Raw genomic sequence first — 17,364 nt, 5'->3', positions numbered from 1 at the left:
GGCGGGAAATTTGAAATTTGGGTGAAGGAAACAACGACAAAAAACTTAGAATTTATTAAATTAAATTTTTGTAAACAAATATTAAATTACTGCTAACAACTAGACATACACATAGGGCACAATCGTTATTTGCAATATCATTATTAAAATAAATTCCAGGTAGAGTTGGGTAAATTGCTTAAATAAATTGTATAAACTGTGGAACCTGATGGACATCGAACACTTACGTTGATTTATTTGTCACATTGATTGCTTCGGTTCGAATAGTACGATTGCGTAATTAGTCACAAAATACAAGAAACGCAGCTACCACAACCTAACGAATAAATAAATAAATTAGTCTAGAATCTATGATAAACAAAGAATAATAAGAGAGAGCTTCGGCACAATCAAAATTCTAACTACACAAAGATACTATTCATTTCGAAAATCTACAATAAATATTTACTACGAAGGTGAATGTCTCCAAAAAATAATTTTCCTACAACGCTACATACAAATAATTCTAGTTCAGTCAGTATTTACACAATTCGAGTAAATATTCCCCAAATACTGATCTACTGATAGGACTGCTGTCTAAACAACGCCGATATCTCCTCGATGGTCTTGTTTTTCGTCTCGGGGACTTTCTTGTAGATAAACACGAAGAACAAACAATTGAGAATGACGAAGATGATGAAAACGTACGGCCCGATCGCTTCCTGTAAACAGAGAATCAATCATCCACTTGGACTCTTTCTGGAGAGACTCACCGCAATCGGCAGGAACGCCAAGCCCACCAAGAAGTTGGCGGTCCAGTTGGTGCAAACCGCCAACGACGCCGCCGTGGGTCTCGCCGATTGGTTGAACATCTCGGCGACCAAGAACCAAGGGATGGAACCGGGACCCGAAGCGAACATCACGATGTAGACGAAGATCAGGATGATGCAGAGGTAGCTGAGTTTGGGTTCGGTTTTCTGAAACTCCAAGATTAGAGTGGGTCGCGCGGGGGCGATGGGACTTACGGTGAAGTTCAAGACGATTGTCAGGAATAAGGTGTCGATGGCCATGCCGCCGAAACCTATCAGGAGGAGAGTCTTGCGGCCTGCTCGCTCGACGAGAACTAGGGAGATGAGGGTCATGAGGACGTTGATGGCGCCCATGCCCATTGTGGCGAAGGTGGCGCTGTCGTCCTTGAGTCCTGACTGTTCGAAGATGTTCGTGGAGAAGAATATGACCTGGAAAAGACTCGGTCAGTTGCGTTTTGGTTTGGTTTGATTGGGAGTCTCACAGCGTTGATTCCGCTGAGTTGCTGGGCGATCATCACAAACAAGCAGATTATCAAGGGGATGCGCAAAGCTCTGTTGGTCAGCAACTCCCTCACCGTCACCTTCGGCAACAGTTTATTGGCGTCGTTCTCCGCCTTGATCTGTTCCATTTCCTCCTGCACCGCCAGACTCCCTCGCAGCCAAGCCAGCGCTTTCTGCGCCCCCATCTCGTCGTTCTTCGACGACAACAAGTACTTGGGGGACTCGGGACACATGGGCAGCGTCACCATTTGGAAGATCGCCGGAACAGCCGTCAGAGCGAAGAGGATCGGCCAGTGATCCGGAGTCCCCAGCGCGTACTTCATCCCCAAAGCTTGCGCCACCAGGATGGAGATCGTGATGACCAGTTGATACACGCTGCCCACCGCGCCTCGCAGGTTGATCGGGGAAATCTCGGAGAGGTACATGGGGGCGAGGCCGGCGTTCAGGCCGGAGTTCACACCGATCAGGAACCTGCCAAGGATGAAGACTTCGTGCGAGGAGGACGATTTGGCGCAGCCCAGGCATATCGTCGCGAAGAAAACCAGAACGTTGTTCAGGAGGAGGCCGCCTTTACGGCCGAATCTGTCAGCGATTAAGCCGGTGGAGACGCCGCCGATCATGCCGCCCACGCAGAAAATTGACACCGCGAGGGACCAGACTAAAGTGACGGAGCTCTGCGAGGGAGGGATTCCGGTGCGGTTGCCGATCACTTCGGAAATCCATGTTTCAAGGACCTGGGCAGAACGAGGAGTTAAAAATTGTTAATCTTGTAGTGTCATCCGTGTAGCAGAAGAATTGCTAAAGATTTCACCACACCCAATTCTTTAGCAAGCGCTCACCATGCAAGTAGCAGAAGCGTTTAGAAAAGCTGAAGAACACTTATTCGCCATTTATTCATCATTTACTAACCATCTGGATTTACCTATTATTTATTTATTATTTCTTCATCTTTCTTTCACTATTCCTTCACCTTTCACTTACTATTCACCATTTATTCATGAAAAATTCACCACCCTTTTCTACTATGAAATCGTGGGCTGAGTAGACGTTAGAAAATTAAATCGTTTAGAACAGTGTAAAGTTTGAATTTCCCGCCGTTGTTCACGAATGATATTTGTTTATGTTTAATCGGGACATAATTGAACATGTTTGTTTTCAGTAAAGGGTGCCCTTGGATATTTGCTTCGAGAATAGGAATCGTTAAGTTATTCTATTTGTAATGTAAAACATTGCAAAACAAGAAAAAAGAAAGATTTTTTTGGCTCTAAATTTTAGGTTAGCTGTCAACATGCTCCAATTAATCTACGCTTTAAAAAAGCACAACATTTGACTGTTTCCAACGCCTGCCCAGCCCAGGATTTCATTTGAACGCGCGATAATTCACTATTTATTCATCGTTCATTTATTCATTCACTCAGTTTATTTTTCCACCATTCATATTTATCCATCATTCATTTACCATTCATTCAACTTTAATTCACCTTTGCTTCACCTTTCACTCACCATTCACCATTTATTCATGATTGATTCACCACCCTTTTGTCACTAGTTCACCATTTATTCATCATTCATTCATTCACTCAATATTTATCCACCATTCAGATTTATCCATCATTCATTTACCGTTCCTTCAACTTTAATTCTCTATTTCTTCATCTTCCACTCATCATTGCTTCACAGTTTGTGATTTATTTATTCAGTCACACTTGATTCATTCATCAATCATTCATTTATTCACAACTCACTGTCATTTTACATCAGCACATTCCTCGTTTTCGTTTATTTGCTCCGAGGACATTGCCCTCAACTTCCCACGTATAATCTTGCGCCACATGGTATAATAATATGACGTGAATAATTATTTCGGGGAATATTTGTGCCGGTGAGTCAGGAAATAAAAGCACAACTGTCGCGGTGCGATCTGAGCGTGTCGACGCTCTTTGTTACCTTCTGGGGGGTGTTGATGACGCCGGTGTTGTAGCCGTGCTGGAATGAGGAGCCTAGCGCTGAGGCGATGATGGCGAAGATGAGCTTGCCGTTGAAACCCTGAAAGACGCAAACAAGATAATTTATAGTAATAATTTACAACGGAGATAAGGTTGCGATTGCGCTAACGACGAAAAAATCCCGCGAGGAAAGTTTATCTGAGCGAAAAGCCACCACCGGATATCCTGCGAGCTGGACGAGGAAATCCAACCTGCGATTTCCGTTTCGAGAACATTCAAAACCGTCACCCTCTCAATTTCTGGGCGATTATTAAAATCATCTGAATCATAAAGCGCATCCGGTTCACGGTTGCAGCCACTTCCGGCGCATTCTCTCCACTTACGTATGTTTTGTCCGTCCCTTTCGAGTCGGCCACTTTGCCGCCGTCCCCGCCGTTTTCGACCACCTGTAGGGCCATCTTCTCGCCACCTTTGCCCATTTTTGATTCTTCAGAACAAACTATCACGCGCGCACTTATATCACGTTTTGGAGCGAAATGTGTCTCAATGAACGTTATTTATAGGAGAGGGTGTGAGGCGTCTTCGCGAGATGATTGGTCCAAAATGTGGGCGTCATCGAGATAACACAATACACAAATATGCTAACTCAGCAAATGTTTGCTCATTGATTAGGAGATTGGCGATCGAGGACTGCCTCGAAGTGACAAATTCTCGAGCTTTGAGCGGCTTCTTCCAGTCCAGAGGGCAAAGGATACCGCGCTGGCCACTCTTGGACCAAAAACAATAAACACCATGTTCGGTTATCGGTTTACGCAATAACTTCGTTTGTGATTGGGATTTATTGCTTTTTAAGTGGATTCAATTTAATGCGATTAGTTTGTAGTAGAACTGTAAACATCGCGATTTTATTCAATAAACATTCAACAGCACTTGTGTGGTCCCAGACGGATTCTTTTATGTGTTGTTAACAAAACAATGGATAACAAGATTTTATGGTCGTTTTGGTGGCAACAAATGTTACACTGTCAAAACAAAATTTCGATAAAAAATTATCGCACACATTTGACTGATTCTTTATGGGTTTTGTTTGCAACAATGAATCTGTTGTTTGTGTTTAAAACTTTTTTATTTTGGAGACTCAACAATGGGTAGTAAGATTTTTATCGTAATAAATGATACATCGTGAAGGGATCCAACACAAAATTCCGATAAAATAGGTCGAATCATCACGCTTTTTCATGATTTTTTCCAAGTTTTGCAACATTGACATAAAGGAAATTTCTGTGATTTAATGCACAGATAATTGTTTTCATAATACTTTGATTGTTGCGAAAACATGTTTTTATTCTGAGATCGTGATAAAAATCAAAAGATACTCATACTTTAATCGACAAAAATTAATCATTTTGTTTAGTATCGCTCCCTTTCACTTGTTTGACCCTTAAACGGCAACTCGGGGTCACATATGACCCCAAACATGAAATGACAAATTTGTTTTGGAGCATAGATATTTACCAGAACTGCAACTAAATACCGTTCACGTTGTTTTGGCATGATGGGAGGCCATGATTTATTTATTTAAGGTTGGACCCTGTTTGATTTCCGTCAAAAAAGTGCGCGACATGCGGACCTATCAAATTGAAGATAACATGTTGCTGAATTTGCCCCGATGTCTCAATATTCTTCTATTGCAAACCGGTAAAACTGACAACAACGCACTAGACATTGACGCTATTTATAACCTCAAACTTAACCTTATTCAAGAGACAGCTTTACTACCAAATTAAATACAAAATTTCCATGGCCTCCCATTATGCCAAAACAGCATGAATGCATTTTATGTCATTCATCTTGTGCACTTACAGTTGCTTATTCTAAACGAGAATATTATTTAATTTTTATTTTTGTACTAGAAATAAAATTATTTTTCCTTATTAGCCCATTCAATCTTATTTTTATTTATTTTCATTATCTACAGTTGACAGTCTCCTGTTTAAATAGGCTGTTGTGCTAAGATTGTCGAAATATGCTCTAGATCTATACTTAACAATTGCTCTTAATTAAGAGATCATGTTAATAAAAAGAGTTCACTAAACAGATCCACCAACAAAAAATGATCAGCGCAGAAAAAAAAGTTCGAACGTGAATCTTTTCCGTAAAACGAGAAACCGGATGTTTTAACTTGACACGACATTAAAAAAAAATTAGGTTATGTCGGGTATGTTTATGCTATTACAAAAATGACCCTTTGATGGTAAACGTCAAATTCGCCTGTCAACTCTGTCAAAGCTGACAACCGGAAATGCGTTTAGATTACAGTGGTGCCAAAGTCATTCAAATTTTCATTGTTACCAACAGATTCAGTCATTCTTGATCACGTTGTATTTGTCATTGCAGAGAAAGGTATTTAAAACCAGATAAAGAATTCTGTAGATCTAACTGACTAGCGGAAGTCAGAAAAGAATGTTCACTCAAGGTTAACAATCTTATCTGTTAATGTCAAGCCGATGAAAAAGAATAGCACTTGCAGCTAGGGCAGCTTGGGCAATTAATTTAATATTTAATTTAATTTACTTTGTTTTTTTTTTTGTTAACTGATTTGCTAAAATTCGTTAATTGTGCTCCTCGAAGAATCTTTAACAATAAATAAAAAATATACCAAAATAAATAAATTTTGCATTGTAGGTAAATCAAAAATGTCATGTAATTATGTTATCAATACAATTAAAGTAAAATACTAAATTTTGCATATTTATCACTCCGAACTATGTAGAACTGAATAACCCTGATTGCAATGCAAATATTATTATTTATTACTTTTCCAGATTCCGCAATATTATCGGAAATTTTTGTATTATAAAACACAAATGTTTATGTAATTATGTTATTAATATAAGCTTCTCTTTTTATTTATTAATATTTAAAAATATGCATGAATACAATTTCTCCACGTATATGCAGTTGTTTTTTTAATGTTTGAAAATTTTATCTACAACAATACAGTGTTTTTCTTTTGGTTTTCCTCTTTTGTCAATTGTATTTCACTATTTTTCAAAACTATTTCATATTTACGTCACTTGGACATTTAATAGAAATAGGTAATATTTTTGAGAAATAGTGAAATACAATTGACAAAAAAGGAAAACCAAAAGAAAAATAGTGTAAAATCCATACTTTTTCTTAAAATGCAACATACACAAAAATGCTTGCTTGAGATAAAAATGTTGCTAAAATGTTTGAGAAACACTGTGCCCGCGGTCAAAAATGTTTGAGAAGCTCTGCTTCTCCCATATTAAAAATAAAGTAAGAGTATTTTGTGGTCAACAGTCTTGATTACGGATGTACAGTTTAACTGGTTTAACCAGTTAAACCGGTTAAGTTGATTAATTAGTTTCTGGTTAAACCAGCCAAAAAATTGACCAATCAAGTTATTTGGCGGGTTAAAAGAATTTGTTAATCAGTCGAACAAGAGAGAATTTCATAGTTTCACAAATTATTTTTTATCAGCTATACTAAGCAATATATTAAGTTAACTGTCATAACATAACTGGTTTAACCATCAGCTAACCAGTTTAAATCAGTTGTACCAACTGACTGAGTGAGTGAAGTTTTACCGCCCGCACGATTAACCCTATTAAAACATTAGTAAAAATTACGAAATTTTATGGTTACATTCCCTTAATATAAGACTTCAAATGTGTGTAATCAATTTTACCTTATCACTTAATTCAGAGTCATAAAATTAAAAAAATCGATTTAGGGTAAAAAAAAGTTTTCGTACACGCTCATAATTCACAATTAATTCAAAGAACACATTTATGAAATTCGCATCAAAAGATAATTATTCGTTTTTGAATTATTCCAATTTTAACATTAAGAGTGAAAAATGACCAAGATTTACAACTGCAGTGTCATAAATAAATATCTCATTGTTGGGAAACATCTGTTGACCACTTTTCTAGTAATTCTTAAGTCCCTAAAGGGTACCATAAACAACCTACGTCAACTTCTTTTGTGGAACTGACCGCCCGATTTAATAATACATAAATCTTAGCTAAATTTTGCGGTTGAATATTAAATCCCATTTATTGCAAAAATCGGTGATGTTTTCATGATTTCAATGACACCAAATTTTTCCTAAATGTTTGAAAGGACTCTAATTGAAAAATTATGTAAATTAATGTAGCGGTTATTGAATTAAAACAAAATCTTTACCTGTTTCATTAAAATTTTTGAAATTTTTACAGACTGTTCTACAGTGATACACAATCATTCCTGAATTTTTTGAGAATTTCGCTCACCCTGTACAGTCCTACATTTTATTATTTTTTTGCCGGTTTCGCTGTTTAACCGGTTTAACCACCAGCTAAGTAACTGGTTAAACCAGTTAAACCGTACAGCCCTTGTCCTCACTCAGTGTAAAAAATTTGTTGCGCCCTGAACCAACCCTACATAACCGCCGTTTCACCTTTTCTGCATTCATCCGTCAATAAACACTCAGTTTCGCTAATCTACCGGTTTTGTAGCTTGACCACTGCATTATCACAGCGTTCGGAAAAAATCGATTTGTTTACGATCCAGCCAAATTGACGTAAGCAAGTCCAAAATCCAGTCGTAATTAATTAATTTAACCGTTGCGCAATCTATTTTGATTTTGATTATTTAATTTATCTTTCCCTGTGAATAAGAAATACATTCCGCCAGGTTTATCCCAAAACTTGTTGACAAATGGCAAATAGTTAAAATACATGAACTCGAGTGATATCCGCGCGATAATTTGTGTGCTATAAAAACGCATTTTGTTCGATGCATGTTCGGAAATAATTGCATCAACCTTGACAGAAAAAATACAACCTTTTCGGATAACAAGTGTGTCAAAAAATAATTATAAAATGTCTGGGTCGGTTCGTAGTTTGAATTGAAGGACGCAAATTGCAAGCGCAGTTTGGTGTCACTTGTGGAAACTGCGACGTTGCCTAGCGTCCCTTTAACACATGTCGCAGTTCGCAGTTGGTCCATTAAGTGTCACAAGCACGGTCATAGCCTCGTCTCGGATACGAACCTTGTTCTCGTGGCCCATTTCTCCGGATAGTCCCTAGATCGGTCGCGAAACGCCAGCAAGTTCACCAAACTTGAGCACACAGCACTACTATGGACTATGGTCTAGGATGGGGTCCCGCACGCAGGTAGTGTCATGCCGGGCAACGTAGGTAGTAAAACTGGCCGTAGCAGACGGGGTCAAACGTTCGTTTTGGTCGGAACGGAAGAATGAATTGTGGGTTGGTGGTGGGACAAACAATAGCAAATTTGCCCGTATTGTTCAAGATGGTTCAAGAGTTTGGTTCGAACAGATCGACGATCAGAACCACACTGAACGCTTAATTGGGCAATTAGCTCCAATAAAGGGGCTCGTGCGGGATCAGGGCCCATATGGTGTCGGAAAACACTCCAGATTGGGTCGCAATGCGATAAGTGCGGATTGATTTGGAGTGCGAGCAGACTGGGCGAAGGTATGTGAAAGTTGCCCGGACTTACTCACATTCCGAATAATTTAATATCGTTAAGGAAGCGACCGGGTTTTTATTGGTGGTCGTGGCGAATGGGAAAAGTGCAGCGATGGGAAAGAAACAAATTACGAATAATTAATTGTGTATCGATGTGGTGGAATTTTGGAGCAGAAGTTGTCCGCAAAGGTCAACTCCGCTCTTAGTGTTTTGTCGAATGGGACCGGTATTTTAAATGCAAGGATTGATACTAAATCAGAGAGAAAACAGTTCGAAGCTGGTTATTATTTATTTAAAAGAATTGAAAATATCGATTTTATCTGCGAACGGCTTCTTATATCTATCTATTTTTTTTTAAATTTGGGAGATCTTTGCACAACAGTTCTAGATTAACGGTATAATTCTTTCAATCTTTTAATCCATATTTTGAAAACTAAAGTACTTATTTACGGAAATGACGCTTTATTCCAGACATATACCAATATTTTTTTCTATTACTTAGTCAATTTTGAAAAAACAATACAAAATAAAATTAAACTTTCTAAAAATTAGACCATCAGAGTCAGCACACTTGCCGTTATCAGTTTTAATAATCTTGTACGTTGTACGATTGACATTAACAAATAAATTGTGATTTTATGATAAATCTTATTACAAATTTTCAAAAGACGTTAACATGACGTCATTACTTTTTTATTTATTTTTTCTATGGATGTACAGTTGGTTGCAAAAAAAAACGGGAACTGTCAGAATAAAATTGACACATTTTTACAATTTGTCCATAGTGTGAAATCTTTTTACGAGAGATAGGTTAGAATTAATGTCAAAATTCAATGACTTTTTTTAAAATTATTTGATAGGTATTGTCAAGTAGGCAATTAATTGATAAATGGACAAAATCAAATTTACATTAGGAAAATTTTCGTTTCCCGATTTTTTTGCAACCAACTGCAGGAGAAGAAAATCTTTTTCATTTCTCGTGAGTTGATGGAAATATCGAATTCAAAAATACCACAAAATCCAATTTGACATTCACGAATGGTTCTCTAATAAACAATATACAAGTCTTCTGTTTCAAATAAACAAGTTGGAAGCAATTTCGGATAAGAGAAATGTGTTACGAAGTGAAAAGTGGTCACCACAAATTTAATTCTACAATAAATTCTCTAAATGTTCTTTTAATTATCGAAAGAAAAATGTATTCTGATTGCTGACTCACTTCGTAGAGCCGTTTTAACACACAATAGGCTCATTTACAATTTGAACACTTTCCTAGTATTGTTCTAAAAATACCAATTTATGTTTCTATTTAGATTTAAATAAATCTTTAAATGTATTTTAACACATTTTTCAAGGTAAAATAATACAGTCTGAAGAAATTTCTCTAAAGTAGAACTAGAGATTTAAGAAAAAAATTATTTGTCAGATTTCGACCATTTGAACTGAACATTTTTATTTACTCAACGAAAAGAAAAAACAAAGATACCGGTGGTCTGTTAGACCGGATGACACTTGTTTCTAACAGGTGTTATCAAAATTGGCTGCGCTTTGGGACACGGTTGTCGTTACTTGACCTACATAATGTTAAAAAAAAACTCACGAACATGAGCAAAACGTCAAACGCATCGCTACCGGACCTAGGTTCAAAAATTCACAAGTTACTACAAATATTCATTTCTGGACGTAGATTATTTTACTTTTGTAGTTTTTGAAAATTAATTCCTAATCGCTAAAACCAAAAATTGTATTGTTTTTCATGATGGCGTTGAAGAGTCGATTGTGAACGCACCAATCGTCAGTCTGCAGAGTAAACACAAACGGCGCAAAAAGTGAGGTTAGATTTAAACAACTGATCCGTGGTCTGTTATCCGTGAGCGTTCACAATGGACTCTTCAGCAGTGTTGCCAGATGATATTTTTAGATATCCCTAGACTGAAGAATTAAAAATCCCTAGAAATCCCTAAATGACCTTGACCAAAAAAATTATGTCTCTGCTGTCAGCTGTCAACTTTGTGTCATGTTACTCATGTTTTATGTTATACTTTTGTTGCAAATTTTTCTCAAAATGCTGATTTATAGTCTGTACCTGATACATGTGCTTGTACCTACAAATAATGATGAATATTTTATAATGTGCTTTAATCTTTCGGTGAAACATGATCTTCCAACAGTTCTAAACTTTGCGCCTTGGTAACTTTTATTGTCGGTAAAGTTAATATCACAGGTTATTTTTTTAAAACAACTGTCAAAGTATTGTCATGTTGGTATGAGCCACTAATTATTTGATGGTTATTAGGTTGGCAACGTAAAATGTCAATTGTATGTCAGCCATTTCGAGGTGAAGGCGCTTGCGATACTGAAACCACAATTACAAATTTAAAATAAAAAGTAAAATAAGTTTCCGAAAGCAAGGATCTGGACGACCTCTAACACAAGGAGAAAAATTAGTTATGATTAGATTATATGAAGAAATGCAGACAGAAAAACCGACTATGTTAATAAAAAAAAATTATTGACATAACCTCAAATCTAATCGAGGGAGATTTTACGATATAGGTACTCGTAGGTGCTCTGAAACTAAAGGCTTTAGGGTGGTACAGCTGGTCTTTGAGGGAATTTTGACACTGAAAATCATATACATATGTATCTATTAACTAGTTAATAGATATACGTATGCTGAAAATTGTTTTTAAAAGAATGGAGCCGGGGTGAGTGCCATTCGTCATTTCGACTCTAGGGGCGAACGAATAAAAAAAATGAATCAAATCAATTGATTCAGTGAAAGGAATCGAACTTACCATCTCTAAATTCTATAACATGCAAAAATCCCTAGATTACAGAAAAATCTGACAAAAAATCCCTTTCTCCCTCGGTGCTTCAAAAATCCCTTGATCTAGGGATAAATCCCTAGACCTGGCAACACTACTCTTCAGCGTCTACTTTGAAAATACATTTAAATGAACACCTGATATCATTAAAAAGAGGAATATGATTTATGACGTTTGACGTGAAATTTTAGCAAAGCTAATTAAATTTTCTATCACAGATTTCTCATTTTTTCAAGTTTCTTCTCCATTATTGGGCTAAATTGCTTTCAAATAATTTAATTATTCGTTTTGTTAGCGAATTTGACGGAGGCGAAAGGGAGCGGAACAAAAATGGAAATCGTAATAATTAACAAATCTGATTTATTTTTACTCGAATCCTCAAAGTGACGTCTGTTTTGCTCCAAAGATCAAGAGTTTTGGAGATAAGATTCAAACATTTTGCAAGCAGTTTGAAATTTGTCCCGATTCTAAAAATTCGATTTTATCAAGATACATTTTTTTGAAACCGATAATTTACAATATCTGAACAATAATCGATAAACCATGTACTTGATAATTTTTATCGAAACTTAGGCAACTATGAACGTGACGAAATTGGGTTGTCAAGTACAAATTTTTGGAATTGTTAAATTTATATTGACTTGTTTCTTGCTTCAGACCAAAACCAAGATCTGACTGTAGATTATTTTTAGCAATTGTAGAAAGATCTCGAAAGAACGCAAGATGCAAAACAAATGAGAGGGCAAACCATTTTGTGTGACATTTGAATAAAAACGTGACTGGCGCTACGAATGTTCAGAGAAACATAAAATGTAATGTACCGAATTTGTTAAATATTTAGTGCCAGTGAAATTATTCTCAATAAAGTTGTTTGTAATCCAGGTTTTACGATTGATGACGTGAATCTGTGTATCTCCATCAATCATCATGGTTGTAGCATCTGTGCAGTAAAGCGCTTTATCACCTCCACATTCGTTCAAACCAAGCAAATGAAATCCAGCGTATCGATTGTGAGGGTCACAAATGACACACAGGAATAATCTCGTATCAAAATGTACACATGATTCCAATAAATACGTAATACGAAACAACGTTCCCCTCAAGTGTCTAATTTCGGCGGTTGAAGCATGACTCGACAAACGTCAGTGCTTGGCAAACAAACGCCAACAAACCGGTTAATGTCAGTCGCCACACTCTGACAATAGCGCTAATTGGTGTTAAGTCAGTATTGACCGGCCCAATTAAGTCAACTGACACGTCCCTTCTTGGTCGGAAAAACAGTCTCAAGCGGAACTCGACAAAAGTTGTGTTAATTTAGAATTGAGAGACAATTGGACGCTTCCTCAATCAATCCTAACGACAAACAGTAAACAAATTGATCAAGTGATTCCGGTCCCGGACGAAAAATAGGTACTTACGGTGGTGTCCGCCTTGGAGACCGCAGACACCGTCGTCGACGCCTGCGAGTGCGTGTTCTCCTCTCTATTATCTAACTCCTTTTTCTGCGTGCGGCGTGCAACATATCATTCAAATTTACATTTCGTAAATGACACGTTGTTTGTAAAGTAAATCTTTTCCGACTGTTGTTACTCAACAGCAATGTAAATGGCAGGCGGGTGATGAACCCGCCCAAAAGCGTGACCGCGGTCACGTATTTTTATGTCAAATTCTCACCTCCATGTCCATCTCGGGAGCCGAGCTGCGTTAAAGGCAAAAAATTGTTATTACGGAATCTAATACAGTACCTGCATGCAAATCAGGGGGGTCAATAACCAATCGAGAGGCTGGTGCAGATGGGCTGAGGTGAAGTGACGAAAATTGATACAAATCGGGGGATTTTCTTATTTTTTATTTTGGGTCCTTACAGCTTACACTTCAATTTTATGTCTGACGAAAAAATTACCACAAACTCTTACAAATGTCCTTTCGTCAGTACCGCAACCAACGTATTTTGTCAAGGAGACAGTTTCTGACGTGAAATGAGAAAGGAACTAGTAGAATTGTCCTCGAGTATAGATTTTGCAGTTTCCATCTCTCAAGTATCGGGAGTTCATTAAAATTTCCCGTCAAAGTTGGCGTCGAAGAGTCGATTGTGAATGCACCATTCGTCAGTTTGCAGATTGAAAATATAAACAACGTAAAAAGTGAGGTTAGAGTTAAACAGCTTTATCGGAGTTGTAATCCGTGGTGCACTCACAATCGACTTTTTGAGGGAAAATTTTAATGAACACCCGATACTTGTAATGGGAAGGAGCACTATGTTACAACTTTTCTACGGTTTTCACTAATTTGGTATTGACAGCAACTTATTTTTAGGTTCGAACACAGTGTACATTTTTTGTCTTTCTTGGACCGGATAGAGATTTACATTTCATGTAGTTTTATTTTCCAAATTAATTAAATATAATTTATGATTGCACAGATTGATTCATAATTTTTTATGATATGGAAGACAGACTCCTTGTTTTTATGAAAGTATGAAAATTGAGAAATATAAATAGTACTGGGTAAAGAATTTTGCAACTTAAAAATTAATAAATGCACTAAAAGATTTTTTGATTTCTTCAGTTAAAACCTTTGAATACTTTTTATTTCTAAAATTTTCGGACAAGGATGACCCTAGGTACCTACTATACTTTACAATCGAAATATGTAATACAATTTAATAGTGAAAAGTTAATTATCACGTTTGCGACACAAAACAAAGAAAGTTTTAATAAAACGGTTTATTGACTTACTAAGCAAAAGATAACAGATCTATTTCAATTGGATTCTGATACATATTGATAATTGTGATACAACAAATTCACCAAGGTTATTTTTTAAGAATGTAATCACAGCCTTGTAGAGTATTGGTTTTTCCCAATTTGTAAAATACAGGGTGTTTCTGAAATACGTGTGTTAATTTTAACCAGTTGAAAAACGCGCCAAATCATGGAACTTTTCTCTATAACATTTTTCCCAAAAAGCAATACAAATTGAATTTGAGCTTTGTTAAAACGTTCCATTGTTATAGAAAAAATAAATACATAATCAAAATTTAGATTCTCATGGTTACAAAAAATAGAAACTAGTTAATCACACAAAACGACTCGTTTGGTAAAAATTGTGAAGCAAAAAATCTTGAAATATTACGAATTTTACAAAATGTTATAGAGAAAAGTTTCATAAATTGGCGAGTTCATTCACTGGTTAAAATTAACACACGTGTTTCAGAAACACCCTGTATATTTTTCAAAAATTTCTTGAAAAATTCCTCAAAATTATCAATTAATCATTCTTGTGCAAAATCTACTTACAAAAACCAGAGTACAATCGGTTATTTTTTATTTTATTAAAAAGTAGCATCACTGTATGTACAATCTTAAGTATTATTGTTATTCAAAATTTTAACTTCATTTTTTCAAAATTATTTCAAATGAATATCTTCCCAGGTTTCTTCTTGGCAACACCAAACTGATCTTTCGCTTTCAAGACTTCACTGGAAAATATTTACAAACACAAGAAAATTGTTAATCCTTTTTAAGAGTAAAAATTTCATTTGAACAGCTAAATAAAATTGGTGGGAAACAGAGTAGAGCTTTTTCTTGTGATCCAATATTTTACTTTAATTCATTTAAAAAATAAGATTCCAAGTCAATCCTTTTTTGCAAAAAAACAGCCACGTACAGTTGTAGGAAAATCTACTTGTTTTTAAATTCTTGCGAAAATATTTACAAAAGTAAGACGCCAAGCTCTTGCTAAAAATTGTTAATCCCTCTTGAGAAAAACTTATTTGAATAGCGACTTAGAGTCGGTGCGAAATGTGGCCAAGCTCCCTCTTGTGACTAGAGCTTTTCAACAGTTTTCAAACCACACATTTTTGTCAATCGATTTACAAAACCCGAAAAGAAATTTTCCAATAAATGACAAACTCATTTTATTACGTTCTAAATTCCATCATCCAACTTTCCCACGAAACAATTATAAATAAAATCCTTGTTTCCACTAAACTGACTCAAGTGTGTAAATAGTTCTTTGTAGTAATCTTTGAATAAATACAATTTGTTCTGTTTTTTAACAAGTAGCAGGTTTACATATGGTATTGTTCCAATTTTAGTTCAACATCTTCATAATACTTTTGTTTGTTGTTTGTCACAGTTATTATGTCATTACGTTTCTAATTTGGGACAGGAAAATGATTTAAAGGAACTCATTAGCAATTAATCATGGTAAGTGTATCGTTTTTGAGTCACTTATTGCAATTTAAGATACTTAACGATAAACAATGACTTTCTACGTGATAAGCAAGACAGTATTGATTGTTGCGACGTAAAATAACAATTATTGTAATCTACAACAAACGTGGCGCAATTCTCGTCAATGATTAACGTTATCAGTTATCACTTACAAAATGATAGATGTAAGCAAAGATTGTAAGCATCTCCTCGTCCTTGTCGAGTATTGTTCTCTATTATAAAGTCAAAGGGTTTATGGGAGTTATGTGATATTCGACAAGGAATAGTATACCTACTTGGTAGTGTTAAAAAAATAAACACACCTTTGCAAGCTTTTTATTCGTGTTTATGAATGACACTTAATCGTGTAGAAGTTGTACTACTATCGCTACTCAAAACACCTGTGGCGTTTAGTACGCTGTGCACATTTTCCAAAAAAAGAAATTCAAAATAAAAGCATAGAAATCTACGTTATTGGGTATAAAATCGAGATCAAATTCTCGCAACAACTTTCTACTTCTAATTTATTTTTACTCTGATGCAATACCTATGCAATGCAATGATATTTTTAGATGTATCAACAAAACGTGAAAGCACACCTAGAACAAAACCTGGAAGGTATCCAGTGAAAATGTACAAAACCTAAGCATGCATGACCACCGAACATACCCAAAACGTTTGAAAATCGACGGTTTTTCTTCGGCGTACTAACACGTCACGGGGAAAATCTGCGATGGAAATGCGTGGAAAGTGCGACCTTAAATCGCCCTCGAACCCACGTGACGTCACAGGGTCACGTGTCCATTGTTTATCAGTCAAATAGTGCCAAGATTGTAATGAAATTGTAACGAATGCATCCCGGAAATCCGTCGATTCTATTTAAACGGTCTTCGAATCGAGTAAAAGTCAAGGCAACGGAGTTTATTGCGCACGTTTGTGCTAAAACAGGTTAGGTTATTTATACGATCGATAAGGTAGGCATGTCAGAATGGCGCGTTCTGATTGGTCGAGAGCGCGGGTGTGTCAAGCCTTGTTGACGCGCTGTTATTTGAAACTCGCAGATGGTAATCGCAGATCAATTGATTGTCGATGATATCGAGCGGAACTTACGGAATGGACGGGCCTCCGGGGGCTCGTCGTGAGATTCTCCGACGAGTAGATGGGGACGTCGAGGTCGCTCACGTTCGAGGAGATGCTGCTCTCGCGGCCCCCTCGCTGAGGGATCTGCAGCAGCGCCATGGCCTGCTGCTCGGCCACGGTGGGGCTCTTCAAGTAGTGGCTTTGGGCGACGAAGCCGACGCCGTCGTCGTCGTCGCGGTCCATTCCAGATGGCACAGACACGGAGAACCTGACGCGCTTGTTCGCACTCGAGGCCAGGAGGCGACACTTCCTCTAGAGGGTCGACAGGATGCGACTGAATGACCCCTTCAAAGACGCCAGCGTCGAGACGCATCGAGATGGAAAGTATTTTTAAACCGTGACGTCGGTGCCACTCCATCGCTACTCTTCTCCTTGTCAATAGAAAACGTACAACATTCTCTGGCATCGCCAGATTCCCCCCATCTTACGCAACACTACAA

The 17,364-nt window shown here is 37.0% G+C and overlaps 1 protein-coding gene and 1 long non-coding RNA gene across 4 annotated transcripts; both read right to left on the bottom strand.

Moving 5' to 3' along the window:
- Positions 1-39: 39 nt before the first annotated feature.
- LOC138131323 (solute carrier family 2, facilitated glucose transporter member 1-like) lies at positions 40-17,203 on the bottom strand. Of its 3 annotated transcripts, none has more exons than XM_069048285.1 (6): positions 16,895-17,203; positions 3,237-3,335; positions 1,271-2,023; positions 1,005-1,217; positions 753-956; positions 40-701 (listed from the first exon to the last, which is right to left on the bottom strand). In XM_069048285.1, exons 1-6 carry the CDS (start codon positions 17,105-17,107, stop codon positions 558-560), a joined length of 1,626 nt encoding a protein of 541 aa, XP_068904386.1. In that variant the 5' UTR covers positions 17,108-17,203; the 3' UTR covers positions 40-557. The 3 variants fall into 3 exon arrangements, with proteins under 3 accessions (XP_068904386.1, XP_068904388.1, XP_068904387.1); XM_069048287.1 differs by lacking the exon at positions 16,895-17,203 and adding an exon at positions 8,298-8,595; XM_069048286.1 differs by lacking the exon at positions 16,895-17,203 and adding an exon at positions 3,619-3,874.
- Positions 12,032-16,806, bottom strand: LOC138131332 (uncharacterized). The gene is made up of 3 exons (XR_011159763.1): positions 16,454-16,806; positions 13,242-13,266; positions 12,032-13,069 (listed from the first exon to the last, which is right to left on the bottom strand). It is a non-coding gene; the product is annotated as an uncharacterized lncRNA (long non-coding RNA).
- Positions 17,204-17,364: the final 161 nt, after the last annotated feature.

This window comes from Tenebrio molitor, chromosome 5, assembly GCF_963966145.1.
Source record: "Tenebrio molitor chromosome 5, icTenMoli1.1, whole genome shotgun sequence".
Classification (NCBI taxonomy): Eukaryota; Metazoa; Arthropoda; class Insecta; order Coleoptera; family Tenebrionidae; genus Tenebrio; species Tenebrio molitor.
Note: the sequence above shows the minus strand (reverse complement) of the source record. Positions and strands in the feature narration are given on the sequence as shown.